Source organism: Fusarium graminearum, chromosome 2, assembly GCF_000240135.3.
Source record: "Fusarium graminearum PH-1 chromosome 2, whole genome shotgun sequence".
Classification (NCBI taxonomy): Eukaryota; Fungi; Ascomycota; class Sordariomycetes; order Hypocreales; family Nectriaceae; genus Fusarium; species Fusarium graminearum.
Window position 1 is genome coordinate 6,534,253 of NC_026475.1, and position 16,026 is coordinate 6,550,278.

Here is a 16,026-nt window from a genome sequence, read left to right on the forward strand (position 1 = left end):
TTATAAGTTATCCAATGTCCTTAATATTATGTACTGAGAAGTGAAAGTCGGTGATGTATACGTGCAAGCAATAGGTAAACTAGCAGCTGTACTCAATGTACAGTCCGTTCTTGCTGTTCTGCTCAAGGTAGACCTTTGTGTTGCCGTCGGGGTTTCGAAGAGCTGCCTTGAGGTAGATGGAGCTCTTGCAGTCGATCGCGCCGATGATGTGGCCTTGGGCAGGGAGATCGTCCCAGTTGGTAAAGTCGGCAGCACCAGCGGTCTTGTCGGCCGTCTCAAACTTCTTGGCTGTCTCGTACGTGATTGACTTGGTATCGGGGAAGCCAGATAGCTGCTTGATCTCGGTCAGAGCATCGCCGCCCTTGACGATAAAGGTGCGCTCCGGTCGCTCGCCCTGGGCCCAGCCGATGCTGCAGTCCTTGGCGTCTGCAGGGAGATCCTTGAAAACGAGAAGCTGCTCGACTTGGGAGGCGTTGTTGTAGGTCTCGACGTGGAAGCCAGACGTCTTCTTCGCGACGTTGGGAGCGCTGGGGAAGATGTTGTAGAGAGCCGAGGGTTGGAGGCGAGCTTTTCCAGTGGAGGGGCACTCTGTGGCGCGGGGTACAATAGTGGGCGCAGCGCTGGAGATGGCCAAGAGGGAAGCCAGAGCAGCAAAAGTGTTGATGAGGGAAGGCATTTTGATGAATAGAGTAAAAAGTAGGTAATTAAAGTTAAAGTGGCTAACAGTGGTGAGTAGACTCGGTAGGAAAGAGACGGGCTTGCCAGTATATTTATTCACACAAAAAGAACCCCAGCCTCTCTCTCCAGGCCCGAGATGACGATCAACCGTGCAGGCAGCGAATAACCCCGTCTTTGAGACGTCAATTAGCTCGCCCAGCAAACCTTGCCAGTGCTGATCTGTGCTTCCTACTCGAATCTTGGCATCGCACAGCCCAAGGATCCAAAGGTCAAGACAGCGAATCGTGAGCCTCTAAAAGTCAGTGGCTGATCTGCGGGTGCAGTTTGATGTTTATGCGTTCAGTGGTTGGTATGCATCACTACAGACAACGCACAGAGTAACCCAAAAATAAGACCGTAAATAAACAATGGATCTAAATACTCAGGCGGTCGCCTGTTGAGGCTGCGTCATGCATGGCACCAAAGGATTGCTTGGGCCTGTTGTTTTCCATTGACAGCACAACACACGAGCATGGCACAGCCTTGTACCACCACCTCACCGATTCTCGTTGTCTTGGTTAGAGTTTTTTCGGTGGAGCTGAAAGTTTATTGCTTTCGGTGAAACACGGCCAGGACTCGAACTGAACTCAAATGCTGATGATGTACTTGAAAACAGGATCGATGCATGTCGCATGTTGACAATGGGACTCTAGAAGTGAGGCTTGCAGACTTCCATAGAAACACAGCTGTCCATATACCACAACAGCAGTCTCCCCACCATCGAACTTCGCTACAGTGGTTGCTCAACAACCATCATCTTCCGTAGTATAGTGGTCAGTATGCAAGCTTGTCACGCTTGAGACCCGGGTTCAATTCCCGGCGGGAGAGTTCCAGCCACCTGTGAATACAGGTAATTTTCTTTTTTTTTTCTTCTGTGTCTTTCGCTCTGTGTGTATTGGTCAAGTTGGGATGATGCATTGTGGTGGGTGCAATCTGAGTTTGGGAGACGACCAACTTTTCAGCGCTATCTTGCACTAACAGATAAGCTTGTTTCTAGGTATTAAACCTTCCCTTGTCTGCTAGCGTTCGTTGAATCTGCATTGCGAAAAATCTTTTTCTCTCCAACACTGTCCCAGACCTACCCTGCAATGTGAATATTTAATTGCAGCTTACAACTTATTGTCAAGAGTGCTTTAGTTCAGTAAATGCTGTACACTGGAGATCCAAAAGTGAGAAAATAATTTTCCTCTTACTCACTTTTCCTCTTATTCATATTTTACGATGGCTGGTCTACTCTTTCTCTCTTACTTTTGTGTCACCACGGCAGAATCGTCTCTCCGAGATAAAGTCTCCACTCACTCCAGCACTCACTGCACCAGCGACGCATTTGTTATCTCCTTATGTCCCTCTATAGAATCTCTATCATCCCTGAAACGTCATCCAATGGTTCCAGATGGAATTCGCTGAGTTATCAGACTGCTCATAGATAGGATAGCCGGGCTGGAGCTTAGTATATAACACAAAAGTCTAAACTTACTGGCATGACAACGTGGCCGAGTGGTTAAGGCGATGCCCTGCTATCTCTTCTGAGACATCATAGGCATTGTGTTCGCACGCGTAGGTTCGAATCCTGCCGTTGTCGTTCATTTTTTTGTGTGTCTCGTTCCTGCTGGGTATCTCATTTGTGCCAATTTACTCGTCTTTTTTCTCCCTATTCCGTCCTAATTTTTCATCAGTTTTATTGACCATTACTGTACATGCTGTAAGGTTAAATATCCTCTCTTGTTTTATCTGCCCCCTTAACTGCTCGCTCGCTTATTTAGGTTTTAACAATTAAATTGCAGAGAAGTACAAGAATAATAATTTCATATTTATTTTCAGGAGCTTGGAGCTGTCTAGTAGAACTGCTGTATCCTCTAATGCCTTGCCTGAGGCGATGAAAGATCCTCGGCATCTATCTAGTAAACTCAAACACCTCATCCTCCTTCCACCAGCCTCTATCATATTGCCAAAGAGTCAATCCCTCCACAGTCCCCTTGCTGTTCGCATGTCCCTCTCTCAGATAAGCCAAACACTTCTGCACCTCCTCTTTATCATCCTGCTTGTTCATGATTGTGTAATGACCTCCCCACTTCTTGTGCTTATCCTGTTTACTGAGAAAAGGCTCCCATTTATCTCTGAGCTCGCCCCGTATACTATATGCTTTGCTTATAAAGGCGCCTGTGTTGGAGCATTTGATGCCGACTCCCTTGCCCATATTGAAAACGCCCTTGACAGCAACTGCGATTTTGAACTTTTGTGTACGCGCTGCGACATCTGCAATGTCTTGCTTCACCTGAGCTAGCCTAGAGCCTGGAAGAGCATGAAATAATGTAACGTGAGCGTCCACTTTGAGGAGATCTGGTGGAAACCACTGTCGTCGCAGTGCCGTCATGGCTTGTTGGTGGCGTTTGTCTGTCAAGAGCGTGAGGACAAAGAGTGGTTCATCTTCGCGTGAGGACTTTGGAATATAATACTGATCGCTGAATATGTGTACTTGTGCGTTGTTCGTCTGTGATAGCGGATTTCGCTGTGCAATTGGATGCGTTGAAGGGACTGTCGTTACTGTCATTGTGACTGGTCTGAGAGATGCGAGGGTACGAAGACTTCTGAGACACGCCATGATTTTTATATCAAGACACAGTTCTGCATTCAATGGAAATTCGTCATGCAAATCAAGGCAAAAATTGGGCTGCTGTCGACGTCAACGACCTGATGTTGAAGATTAGCGCGTCATTAGTAGGGCACGCTTGAAGAGCCAGAACACGTCTAGAAAATATAACCGATTTTTTACCGTAAATTTGCACGAACCTGAATGGGCGGGTATGTAAGGTAAGTTACCCTCCCGATGATATTCCAGAGGTTTGAGCGAATTAGCAACAACAACTTTGCCATCTGCCAATCGGCAAGCATATATCAAATAGATAGAGAAGTAATCATTAACGTTGAGCTCTTGGGTTCTGCTATGAATATCTCTTTTGTTTTAAATTTGAAAGAAATGACTGACCAACTAATAGAGAAGTGGTCAACAAGGCATAACCTGATAACCTGTATTAGTCCTAATGGCTTTTTAATTTCGTGGAAATGTACTGCACATTAAGAGTCTTAAGGTCCTACCTAATCTGTAACCATTGTTCTAACAAGAACAAAAGCTGAACTCCTAAATATAACATCAGACCTAGGCTCCAACGGCTCCAACTTATTCATCCGCCAATAAGCCGCTTATTGCTTATGCATGTCAGATCGTGGAGTTGATAGATAAGATCCAGACCCCAAATCAAGTTAGCTTTGCGCTGTTTTCATGGTGTTAAACGCATCTAAGCGGGCTTGAAATAGTTACGATTATTTCTCGCATGCACAGAGGGTCGGATTTGAGATAAGTCCGTCTGAAATATGACGGACTTTAGATGTAACGGCCTTTTGTGCGAACATGGTAATATGATATAAGAGGTACTATATCCTTTGACTATCCAAATCTTACTCAAACCTTTACCTATAGACAGCTTCACCATGTCTCAACTCATCTGGCTAGTAACAGCGACCACCTCAGGCCTTGGTGCCGCTGTCGTGCAGAATCTCACCACAAGAGGTGACCGAGTTGTTGCAACAGGCCGTGGAGTAACCGAGCGCCTCAAACACCTTCAATCAGACGACGTCTACCTTCTCGATCTGGATGTCACAGCACCTCGCGCTGAGATCGCTGAACAAGTAAAGGAAGCGTGGGATGTGTGGGGACGTATTGATGTCCTCTTGAACAACGCTGGTATCTCTGCACCCAAAAGCGTCGAGGAAGCCGAGTAAGTTATCGAGCTTTGACAATCCGAACGCGCTGACTCGATTGCTGGTAGCGACGACTTTGTACGCAATATTTTTGACGTCAATCTATTTGGAACATTACACGTCGCCCAAGCAATTCTTCCCTACTTCAGAGAACAAAAGAGTGGCACACTGGCCTTTATTGGTGCTGGTGTTGGTTGGGGGCCTCTACCCTTCTTGGCCCATTACGCAGCTTCAAAAGCTGCACTCGGCGCCTTTGTTGAAGGCTTAGCCAAAGAAGTGAGACGCTTCAACGTCCGCTGTATCATCTTTGAGCCAGGTGGTTTCCCATCTCAGCTCGGCCAACCACGAGAAGGATCCGTTGAAGGGTTTGGAAAGTACAAACCGGCCATCGATGCTTACAACCCTGGTTTCGAGGAGATGATGGATGTCTTTGCCAACGATATTGCACCCAGCGTCCCAGGGGATATCAGAAAGTTGTCAGAGCGTATCGTGGACTGTGTCAAAGTCGAAGGGATGAGTGCTGGCAGAGATGAGCCAGTACGGGTTATTCTGGGAAGTGACGCGTTGCGTCTGATAGAGCAGAAGTGCAAAGAGCAACTGGAACTTGCCAGCACCTGGGAGGACGTCAGTCTAAGTACGGATCGGGATGGGCACAACCATGTGGCAAGCAAAGGGATGTTGCGATACTCATCTATTCTTTAAACATTTTGTAATACAGGCATTTTAATATCAGGTAGACGTTCTCTCGCCATTTTGTTCATTACTTGCCATATATCTCAGTCTCCAGTAGCCCTCCGATATAATGCTCCTATTTATACAGACTTTGACAGCATACTCGCTGTAATTAAATAATATCCTTCGAGCGCATCCATAAACGAAATCTTTGAGTTCTGCAAGACAGAAGGTCCCTGCTCATCAGGCTGCAAGCATTCAGCTAGAACAGTCGCATTTCCAATCCCCATTTCGTTTCCTATCCATCTCAAAACATTTGCCAGGTATTGTCTAGTTGATGCATCCACAACCGTGCATCTGCCAATACTGTACAGATGGTGGAATAATAAGAGCCCGCCACTCAAATGATTTGCCTGCAAATCAGGTACTCCTGCGTTGACACGCTTAATATACTCTTCAACGTTGCGAGAAAGATGGTAGGGGATGGAGGCCTTGAGACCAGCAACCAGACTATCAACTGTCTTGACATAGTGCGGGATAAGGTGGTGTTGCCCAAGTGCATTAGAGACATGGTATAATTGATCTAGCCAGACAATGTACATTGAGCGCCACGAATTCCAGGCAGTTCCTACATATACTGCGAAAAGAGTCAGTATCATACCGAATAAGCCGTGAGGTATACAATCAAGCCTACAATCGAAGTATTTTTCCACAGGCCCAGAGCATATCCACGGGATTACTTCTGGTGTTAGCGACTCTTGCGAGATATGGCCAACAACCTCGGGTTGCCATGCTGGTGGTTGGTTATCAGCCCAAAGAGCAATCTCATCGTGGAACACGACCAAGGCCTGGTAAAGCTCCAAAAGTGCGCTTCTGGACGGAGCAGGGTTGGCCAATATTTTCTCAGAGCGTGCTGTAAGAGGAGCCAACCCAACCATTATCTGGTCCAGAGAACGCTGGGGACTATGGTTAAGTGGAGGACATAAAATTCCAGCTCCTTGTATATGAGCTTGGGATGTATCCATATCAGCCGGAAACAAATCTACTGGGCGATTCCGACTCAAGACTGCCCCTTTGCTGATGAGCCAAGTTCCAGGAAGGTGGACGCCGATATGGGATGTTGATGTTGATGAGGATATGCCTCTTTGAAGGATAGAACCAAGTCCCTGAACATGGACAAGGTGTCGCGTAGGTGAGGATATGTTGCATGCCATGAGCTGGAGACAAGTTAACAACGAATTAATTATCGGCTTATCGCAAGCTGACCTCATAAATTCCCAACAGAACAGCAGTAAAGAACTGCTCCGGTGACAGGCTTTCAGATGGTAACGATAGAGATGTCACGTATTCCCTAAGAAGCTGACCATATTGCTTACGGACCATACTGAAAAGCGATTCCTTTCGGTAGCGATTGGCAAGTGATGCGAGAACGACAACCTTGGCAGCAGACATAAGAGTAGACTTGGGGTCGGACGCAGCAAAGGTACCGTGCATGCCATCTAGAAAGCCCCGCGAATGGTTCCGGTCAAGAGATCGCACGACCAATTCATCCAGAAAGATATCAACAGCAGTTGCCTCAAGCATGTAATTGGCATTAGGTGACCATTTCTCCAAGGTTGGATTCACGATTTTGTTTGCAGGTGAGTAATGGCGAAACAATAACAAGGAGTCATCTTTGTAACCAGGACAATTGTACCGGGACCTGACACAACGAAGACAAGCCTTCAGAACCCACAGTCAGCTTCAGCGTTCGGGGAATTGATCCTAGCGCTAGGAATTTATGGTTCTTACTGGACGAGTCTCATCGCACTGCAAAGGATCGCATTAGTAAGTATACCAGATATATGGGTGGAAATGAGTAGCGCACCTTTTTGCGACGCTTTTTACACGCATCACACGCCCTAGAGACGCCAAAGTTGACCATTACGAGGGAAATGGCAACTGGTGCCTTTGTTTGCAGAACGTTCAAAAGGAAGAAGCGGCTGGACTTGTAAGGCATGACAAAGCAGATTTTACGATCGACCTACTGCCTGGACGGCACGTGATTGCCTGCATCTTGGATGCAGTTAATTACACCTTGTCTTGTACTTGAAGCAGTGCAGTTATTGACGGTTTATCTCAAGTATACGTTAAGAGAACATGAGGTTCTAGAACAGGTCAGTAACATGAAGCCCAGAGTGAGACAACTGGGTTTGGAAGCATGTTCCAGAAACAGACAGTGAGATGTGCAGCAGTTCTAGCTACTAGCGCTAGCGATCATAGTAGGGTATAGCGATCTGTCTTACATCTAAAATCGGGCGAATGGTTTAGTGGTATAATACTCCCTTAGCATAATTCATCCGAATAATCTGGGAGTGGTCCAGGGTTCGATTCCCTGTTCGTCCATTACAGGCGGTTAGATTCCGCTATTATACCTTCTCTTTTGCATTTTTGCACTACTTTTTGCATGTCCAGTTGTGCCCTTCTGCTTCTATATAGATCAAAGTCTCAAGCTATACCTGCTGTGCAACTCCAGTTAATACAGTAGTGATTTAGTGCTTTTGTCCTGAATCAATACTGATGATCTTCTGTGTCTTGAGAATAGAATTCAATAGAAAGCAGACACCAGGCTCCAAATCGTCGGTTACTATTACTGCCACCTCAGAAGACTGCCCCAATGATCAGAACCTTGCATAATGGTCTGGCTTTAGTAGCTATAAGCTTAGTAGCCAGCAAATCTCAACAGTAGGGGGCTGGGAAGTGAGAGAGTTAGGCATCAGATCCAAGATGATATTAGTAACGGAACGGGACGATCTTCCGCCAACAAACTTTGCTTTGCCACTGGAAGGAACAGCATGGGCTCTATCATACACCGGTTGTGCTGACGAAGGACCGTCGGACTATGTATTTGAACACTCTCGTAACTGAAGCTATGATGTTGAAATTCGTAGTTGCACCCCACAGCCCACAGACATCGTGAGAAATTGTGTGAATCACGAGTGAGAAAGTAGGATCTTGTACGACTTGCTTACCTACCATATTAGTTAGCCAAGTCTTGGCTATTTTCCTGGATCTGGAACTGGCCGAGTGGTTGATGATGGCTATGCAATATACAACAGCCCTTGGCATTGCTGACACCGACTTGCCCCTGCGTTGTCTCTTGATGCATATAGATAGAGTTGCAGAATACAATGTCATATGACTGATGTGTCTCCAAGACACATGCGCAGGGGGGAAAAGCCACAGCCGCTTGGGCCGCAAATCTGCAATTAAGAGTGGTGAAGATCTTTAAGCTTATGTTGCCAAGAACAAAGCTCGTAAGTTGGCCCTTTATCTACCTTTTCCAGCCCGGAATTGTGATTTACTTGAGCTTAGCCGCTATACGATGACTGGCCGGTTCCCACGAGTCTCCGAGTCTCCGAAGACCCTTGACCAGGTCAGGGTCTCGAATCCTGTGCCTTGCGGGCACAAAAATTACAACCTGACCAATTCAAGTACTCTCAAAGGGCTAGCTCAACAAGGTACAGAAGGCTGCATATTTTTGAAAAAGGCCGAATTTACGAATGTGATGGTTGCCAGATTGGTGATGCACCGTGCATGAAGTTGTGACACGTCAGAGCACTTAAACTATCGAGGTTGATGCAGAGCCTTTGATAAGGCCAATGAAGATTACTTCGCCCTGGAAACGTGATATGCAGGGCTAACAAAACTACGGTGCGCAAAGAGATGATCTTATACACTTTTGACCAGGAGCTGAAAGGTAAACCAACAGGTTGTCTCGCCCGTGGCCAGAGCATTGACGACGATCTGCGACAGAGTGAGCACAACAGCACAGCTGAGAGCGAAGGTCTAAATAAACTATTGGCATTGGGGCCGAAAAACGATCGGCCGAATGGCCTAACGAGAACAAAGAAGAAGGGCGATCAATTTCCTATCACGCCTTTTCCGGGCTCAAGTCACTAAGGAATGGAGGCACTTGCTCTAGAACAGCCTCGGCTAAACCGAGCCTTGCATAGGTATGATAGCTGGAGAATTGCAGCACCCACTGAACAAACCATTGAGAGTAACGAGTGCGCTATTGGCCGCTGAACAAGTTCAATTGGCTGAACCAAAGTAATGGGTGGTCGTCTGGCTGGCTGGACCTTGGATTAGGCCTCACTTCAATTCAGGACTTTACGGTAGGAAGTCGTCAACGGCGACAGTGGAGGCATGGGATGTAAGCTGACCAAAGCGCGAAGCGAGGCCATGTCCCAAGAAGGAATAAATCCTGGATGAGGTTTTTCGACTCTTTAGCTTGCCAAGACACAACGTTGGAAGCGAGGCGATCGACAGGTAGGCGAGGGGAGAGGCCTTTTGAATATGTAATGGATTCTGGAGTCAAGACTCCATGTTTTTAAATAGAATTAATAACGAGTCAATTCATATCAACAAAGTAGGGGCTTGTCACAGATTAGGGGAGAAAAGCAAATGAGGTACCTTTTTTTACGAGGTGGCATTGTTCCTGTCCTGGATAAGGAATGCGTTCTTGATCGAATCGAGTTTAGACCAAGATCTGAGAGAAATATAAAGACAGGGGTAAATTTGCATCAATTTAGCGCGCACCAGTTGAAATTCCGGGTCCCGTGGATGCCCCCCCCTGATCCATTTCTTACCTTACTGTGCTGTACAGATATCCAGGCCCAGGGCCGAGATCTTCAACGACGTCTCCATCCATTGTCACCCCCCATCTTGTCTGGTCTGGTCTGGTCTTTGTCTTTTCCCTCGCATAACCAGCAAGCAAGCACAGATCACTTTTCTCTTCTTACCCCTGGCATACCCCGAGTCGGTCCTTGCCTATCTTAGTCAAGGGTCCAGACTCTTTGACACCCACCCGCACACAATGAGTAGTGGAAGCTGGTCCATTCAGGCCTTGATACGAAGACTTCGAGGTAGCCAATTTACTAGGCTCGACCTCGATTTAGAAGCCCAAACACACGGACCCTCTTCCGTCTGGGTGCACCCTTTCAAGCTTCTAGGTCAATGTAAGTTAAATTTTGTCTTCTTTTTTTACTTTTTGTCTGTGTCCCGATAGTGCACTCGATAGTTCATGGTTCTTGACGTAAGCGGAATGGACAACGCGGTGATGTACGCTCAACCTTGCAGAGCCCGTCCATTCTCCCTTGTCATAGAAACAATGCCATGCATATCTGATTAGCAAGTTGCGGTATCTCACTTCAATATGGCATAGCTGCCTCTTCTTCCTGGTCTGGCGCAGCACCACTGTCAGAAATGCCCAGCGTTCTAGAACTACCCCAGTACAATACCCCTTCTAGTCCAAATTACAATATTTCCTTTCTCTTAAAATACGAGCACCTCGCGACCAAAAAGCACAAGTTGTCCCTTTCTGTACACACCATTTGGTAGCCAAACTTACTACACTTCCTGGCGTGTGTTTCCGCAAGCCATGTCTCGTTAACCACCCCTCCACAAAGACATTGTTCTCTGTATCTTGAACTTTGCTAGTCTGTGTGTTGCTTTCAAGGGCCGACCACCCGCAAGCCACTCATTTACTCTAATACCTTATTTACCGTCTACCTTCTACCTTCTACCTTTTCCATTTCTGTCGGCCATAGTAGCCAGCCCATACTCCTCCATTAACAATCATGGCAGCTCTCTTCCGGAACCGGCTCCTCCTTCTCATCGGCACCATTTGGATGGCGTCGTATCTCATGCTGAATGCTACTGCCGCACCCCATGAGAGAGCAGATGTCCAGTATGATGTGGTCATCTACGGAAACACAGTCGCCGCTGTAGCAGCAGCCGTCCAGGTCAAGCGCATGAAGAAGACAGTAGCCATTGTCTTCCCCGGCAGCACGCTGGGTGGCCTCACAACATCTGGCCTTGGCTGGACAGACTCAAAGAACGGGAACGCCATCGGTGGTATTGCGAGAGAATTTTATGGAAAGGTCTACTCCTACTACCAGAAGAGCACCGCTTGGAATCAAGAAACACGATCGAGCTACTTGGGCCGAAAGATTGGCGCTCAGCCTGGCCCTGCTATTGACGAGAGCAAGAAGGTTCAGTGGACCTTTGAGCCAAAGGTGGCTGAGTATATTCTTGAGAAGTGGATGAAGGATGGCAAGGTCCCAATTTTCCGCAACCGAGCCATTGATAGGTCCCAGGGCAGTGTGGTCAAGAAGAATGGCAAGATTGCTTCTTTCAAGACACTGACCGGAGATGTCTATCAGGGCAAGATGTTCATCGATGCCAGCTACGAAGGCGACCTCATGGAGGCAGCCGGCATCTCTTGGCGCACAGGCCGTGAGAGCACTGGCGATTACAGCGAATCAGTTGCTGGCTTCCGCCTTGGTGCTGTCGAACAACTCTCCAAGGTCGACCCCTACAAGAAGAAGGGCGACCCAAGCAGTGGGCTTATTGAAGGTGTTGGGCGAGTGGTCAAAGACGCTGCTTCCCTCCAAGGCCAAGGCGACGACTTCCGTCTTCAGTCATATAACTTCCGCATGAGTCTCACCAAGCAAACCGGGAACAGAATCCCCTTCACCAAGCCTGCCGACTACCGTGAAGCTCAATATGAATTACTTCTTCGATACTTTGAGACGGGCTACACCGGAACTCCTTTCACCAGCCAGCTTATGCCCAACATCAAGACCGACTCCAATGCCCAGAGCCATGTCAGCACTGATCTTATCGGCGAGAGCTTCGAAGACAACGGCAACTACGCTACATGGTCTTATCAGAGACGTCGACAGGTTTATGATCAACACAAGTCTTATACCCAAGGTTTCTTCTGGACTATGGCCAATCATCCTCGCATCCCCAAAGATCTGCGTGATCGAATCAACGAATGGGGATATGCCAAGGATGAATGGGTTGGCAACAACAACTGGCCCTACGAGATTTACATCCGAGAAGGTCGTCGCATGAACGGTGGCTACACCATGCGCCAAAGCGACATCCAGTCTCCCCCCGCACGCCCAAACAACAGCGTCGGTAAAGGTGCCTACTCCCTCGACGTTCACCAAGTCGAGCGCATCGTTGTCGATGGAAAGCTGCGCGATGAGGGCAAAGTTCACATCGCCACACCTGGCCCCTTTAACATTCCCTACCAGGCCATCTGCCCCAAGTCGGAGGATTCATCAAATTTCCTCAACCCTGTTACAATGAGTGCCACCCATATTGCTTACTCTGCTATCCGTATGGAGCCTACATACATGGTCCTTGGCCAGAGTGCTGCTACTGCGGCGTGTCTTGCCATTGATCAGGGTGTCAGTGTTCAGGACGTGGATCTTCCCACGTTGATCGCCAGACTAAAGGCGGATAAGCAGGTGCTATAGAGTCTTTTTTTGCATATTTATGATACCACAGTCTTTAATCAATTTATTAGAAGTTCTTTTTTAATCGGCGTTTCTCGCAACTTGCAATTTGATCCTCTGTCCCAATGGTTACTTGAACTTAGAACATGTTTCTGACCTGTTGAGCGCCACCCCCTGTGTATCATCAATTTTAGAATACGCCACTGACGATGATGCAACTTGTCAGCGTGTCACTCGCCTAAGTCGTCTGGCACTACGGCACGTCAATTACCGAATAGCCGCGAGTGAGAGTGTAAGTGGAGGGGTAAGTCGGTGTGGCTTGAAGATCGAAATTAACAATTGATAGCGGCGAGCTGTAAGCCCAAAGCTGTAACTAACGTCGGTCAAGTTTAATACATATTAGAAAGGGGCAAATTTGTAGACCATGACATCCTACAAACAGTGCACAGCTTACTCTGTATTTACTAGAGATTAACAATCTAGCGTAGTCAACAGTCAACACTTGTTACAAGAACAACAGCGAAGGCTTTCCAGGGGTCAGCACGCCAGGCCTGACATAACCACTCAAAAATTGGCCAGACAAGAGAAATTTGGTGCACAGCACTCCAAGGACAGTAGTAAAGCATCATTAGTAGGCCTCTAACAAGTATAACAGAGCAGGACATTCAGGTTTCAACCAACTTTTGTGCGCCGTTTAACAATACTTTTCTGTCTAGACCGTCAAAGAAGATCTCACCATTCTTGGTAATTACATTCGAGCCCAGCCTGGACCCCCTGATCACGCACATAACGAGCTATGTTTGAAGTGATAGCATCAAAACCGCAGCATGTACTCTGTAAAATCTTAGACTAATCTCACTCGACTCATCTTAGCTCGCATTGGCGTTCGTGACCCTTGGCTATACAGTCCCAGGCGCCGCAGGCTTATGTACTGGCCCTCCTGTTCCTTCACAGGCGAAAGAATCAACCAGAACTGGTTGTATCTGTAGCGAGGTATAGATGACATTATTTCGTTAGGCAGCTCGGGATATCGCCCCCCGCCCAAGTGAAGACAGAAGACTATTGTCTTGAGTGAAGTAGGACTAGTCACCTCATCTTTTCGTGATCTCCGGACACTCGTGAATGTCCCATGCTTTGTCGTTACCTCGCCATCTGGTAGCAGAACCGCATCAGGTCGGACGGTATTAAATGTTCCCCGCATGTCTTTGAAGATATTCTTCATTGCCCAAGTGTCTGTCTTCTCGTTGATTTGGTAGTCACCAACATGAAGAACATCTTCACTGGATATCTCCACCTGACATATTGGCGCCTCAATAATGATTGATGAATTGTCTTTGGGTTGCATAAACGCATTACTGCTAGTTGAGGCACAGTCAACGTCGATGAGCTTGATGGCAGAAAGCTTATCGCTGTTCACGCATGTCTCGAGAGCAAAGTGAACCTGTCCGGTGATCGATGCCCAAGACCAACTTGGCATCTCGCTTCGCTTCTTAGACACTGGTGGAACTTGATTGTCAAACCCCCAAGATGGCCACCACGCCAGATCGGAGAATAGCCACTGCTCCCAAACACCCGCAAGATATCGGCCAGGAACCAGCGTGCTAATATATGCAGCAACACTGCTGATAGCAGGAAGTCTATCACTTTCGTACGTGAGCTCTCTCTTGGAATAATCTGTAACCAGGGCTTTCCAATAATATTCCACATCATCACCTGCTCTTGCGTATCGATACGCCAGACCAACTGAGCACCAAAGCTTGGCACCATTCTCAAACGCCTGCTGTGATCGACATTCCCATACGAGTTCAGTTTTGGAAAAGTGAGCGATACGTGTTGACAGGACATTCTCTTGCCATGTCCATGCTCTTGTGGAGAGTGGGGAGTTTGCGACCAACGGAATTCCAGCGTAGTCGGGAACTCGCCGCACTACTACCTGCGATGTAGTTCCATCAGAGTTGGTGAAGTCAAAACTTGACAGCCGCTCTTGAGGGATTTCTTCTCGTGGTACGAGAAAGTTCTCCGAGACTTGATTTGCCAATGATGCAGCTATTGTGAGGATAGCGTTCTTGTAATATTCCCCCATCTTTGGTGCCTCGGCCTCCCAATCTTATCTCGAGTTAGAGATGAACATCATTTCATATTAGCATGTAGCTGACCTTGTTTGTTTCCTTGGATGATACAAAGAGCATCGATCCAGAGATATGGCACGTTTAGCTGACGTGTCAGGGCTACGGCGTCTTGTAGCAGCTTAGGCAATGAAGGAAGCTCTATCCCGCTCATCATGTCATTGATGTTGCTGTCCGTGGTCCGCAACGTCTCCTCGGGTGGTCCCCATCGGTAAGACAGCGCACAATAGTCTCCAGACTGGCCATCTGTTTGACAAAGTCTCACCTTTTCCTCGCGGACATCTAAGACTCTTTTCGGTAGTGGTTTGTTCACTGCCTGCTTGCATAGAACATGACTATCGTCACATGCACTCAGACACTCATCCATGCGATCTTTCAAGAACTTGAGGCTGGGCTCAGATCCGAGGTGGTCAAGACTTTCTCCTGGTCCACCGAGACTAGGCCATGATGAGATATCGGTTTCTACAAGATCAGTACTGCTTTATTCCATTCTAGGTGAGACTGTACCGCGAGGCTTATAAAGTAAATGCCACGACGCAAAATGGTCATTCAAAGTGTCTTTGAACTTGAGAACAACTGGCTTACCCCAAGTACAGTCGACAATGATTCCGGTGCACCTGATACTAATTCTATAGTGGTTATAGACAGCATGCAGCAGGGTGCAGTGAGGACATCCACCATGTGGCTTTTGGATCTTTGAGAGTGGAATATCAATACGTGTAGCCGACTCTGAACTCTCGGGAATCAGGCTCCTGCAATTGGGGCAAATGTCGCTCGAGCGAGTAGACAGATGTCCCGGAAGACGAGACAGAAACTTGGATGACATGATGAAAGTGTACCAGATAATAAGCTATTAAGCGTCATGTCTGTAATAAGTAAACTGTTGACCATGTTTGTATTGCGGGGTCTGCTGCTGCTTTATTATGGATTAATATTAATCCCTCCAACTTCAGGTTTCCAATGTGAATGTTGCTGACGCTGCCGTAAAGATACTTAGCACTATCTCATAGTCAGGCCAAGAGTACAATCTTGAGGGCTGCAACTATGTTGAACCACCCTCGGCGCAAGGGGTAGTAGTCCTAAAAACACGGAAATATTCATTGTGCATTGTGGTATTTCGAATAGAAGTGTGTGACGGATTGTAAACTGGAATTATATACAGTAGACCACACCGCATTGTTAAGAAAAGTCGCATCTCTATATCTGGAACAACTACATCATATAGGCAAGTATTACTTTAACATCTTTATCTTTATAGCTCTACAAACACGAATTGTAGCGTTATGCACATATAATGTAGATAAGGGAATAACCGCAATGTGCATTCTCTTTATTATACGTGGTGATTTGGTTGTGTTTTACATCTGCAAAGAGTAGGTCTTAAAGAGTAGTAACCATGGTAAGCATCTGTTTATGGTGCTACGAATATTATGTATCTTTGTTTCCGTGAAGAGGTTGAC

The 16,026-nt window shown here is 47.1% G+C and overlaps 7 protein-coding genes and 3 non-coding genes across 10 annotated transcripts; 6 read left to right on the forward strand and 4 right to left on the reverse strand.

The window, feature by feature from the left end:
- Window positions 1-79: 79 nt before the first annotated feature.
- Window positions 80-676, reverse strand: FGSG_03581 (uncharacterized protein; the record flags this gene model as incomplete). The annotated part of the gene is made up of 1 exon (XM_011323822.1): window positions 80-676. One exon carries the CDS (start codon window positions 674-676, stop codon window positions 80-82), a length of 597 nt encoding a protein of 198 aa, XP_011322124.1.
- A 797-nt stretch (window positions 677-1,473) lies between these two features.
- On the forward strand, window positions 1,474-1,545 carry FGSG_20594. Its single transcript has one exon. It is a non-coding gene; the product is annotated as a tRNA-Asp (tRNA).
- A 655-nt stretch (window positions 1,546-2,200) lies between these two features.
- On the forward strand, window positions 2,201-2,299 carry FGSG_20595. The gene has a single exon. It is a non-coding gene; the product is annotated as a tRNA-Ser (tRNA).
- Window positions 2,300-2,611: 312 nt separating this feature from the next.
- FGSG_03580 (uncharacterized protein) lies at window positions 2,612-3,268 on the reverse strand (the record flags this gene model as incomplete). The annotated part of the gene is made up of 1 exon (XM_011323823.1): window positions 2,612-3,268. One exon carries the CDS (start codon window positions 3,266-3,268, stop codon window positions 2,612-2,614), a length of 657 nt encoding a protein of 218 aa, XP_011322125.1.
- A 938-nt stretch (window positions 3,269-4,206) lies between these two features.
- FGSG_03579 (uncharacterized protein) lies at window positions 4,207-5,178 on the forward strand (the record flags this gene model as incomplete). Its single annotated transcript, XM_011323824.1, has 2 exons — window positions 4,207-4,493; window positions 4,545-5,178. The coding sequence occupies 2 exons, from the start codon at window positions 4,207-4,209 to the stop codon at window positions 5,176-5,178; spliced, it is 921 nt and encodes a 306-aa protein (XP_011322126.1).
- Window positions 5,179-6,399: 1,221 nt separating this feature from the next.
- FGSG_03578 (uncharacterized protein) lies at window positions 6,400-6,732 on the reverse strand (the record flags this gene model as incomplete). The annotated part of the gene is made up of 1 exon (XM_011323825.1): window positions 6,400-6,732. The coding sequence occupies one exon, from the start codon at window positions 6,730-6,732 to the stop codon at window positions 6,400-6,402; it is 333 nt and encodes a 110-aa protein (XP_011322127.1).
- A 711-nt stretch (window positions 6,733-7,443) lies between these two features.
- FGSG_20596 lies at window positions 7,444-7,533 on the forward strand. The gene has a single exon. It is a non-coding gene; the product is annotated as a tRNA-Ala (tRNA).
- A 979-nt stretch (window positions 7,534-8,512) lies between these two features.
- FGSG_12412 (uncharacterized protein) lies at window positions 8,513-9,090 on the forward strand (the record flags this gene model as incomplete). Its single annotated transcript, XM_011323826.1, has 2 exons — window positions 8,513-8,710; window positions 8,878-9,090. The coding sequence occupies 2 exons, from the start codon at window positions 8,513-8,515 to the stop codon at window positions 9,088-9,090; spliced, it is 411 nt and encodes a 136-aa protein (XP_011322128.1).
- Window positions 9,091-10,006: 916 nt separating this feature from the next.
- FGSG_03577 (uncharacterized protein) lies at window positions 10,007-12,461 on the forward strand (the record flags this gene model as incomplete). The annotated part of the gene is made up of 2 exons (XM_011323827.1): window positions 10,007-10,148; window positions 10,777-12,461. 2 exons carry the CDS (start codon window positions 10,007-10,009, stop codon window positions 12,459-12,461), a joined length of 1,827 nt encoding a protein of 608 aa, XP_011322129.1.
- A 232-nt stretch (window positions 12,462-12,693) lies between these two features.
- Window positions 12,694-15,392, reverse strand: FGSG_03576 (uncharacterized protein; the record flags this gene model as incomplete). The annotated part of the gene is made up of 6 exons (XM_011323828.1): window positions 12,694-12,807; window positions 12,895-12,904; window positions 13,227-13,234; window positions 13,300-14,546; window positions 14,597-15,028; window positions 15,152-15,392. The coding sequence occupies 6 exons, from the start codon at window positions 15,390-15,392 to the stop codon at window positions 12,694-12,696; spliced, it is 2,052 nt and encodes a 683-aa protein (XP_011322130.1).
- Between the last annotated feature and the right edge of the window lie 634 nt (window positions 15,393-16,026).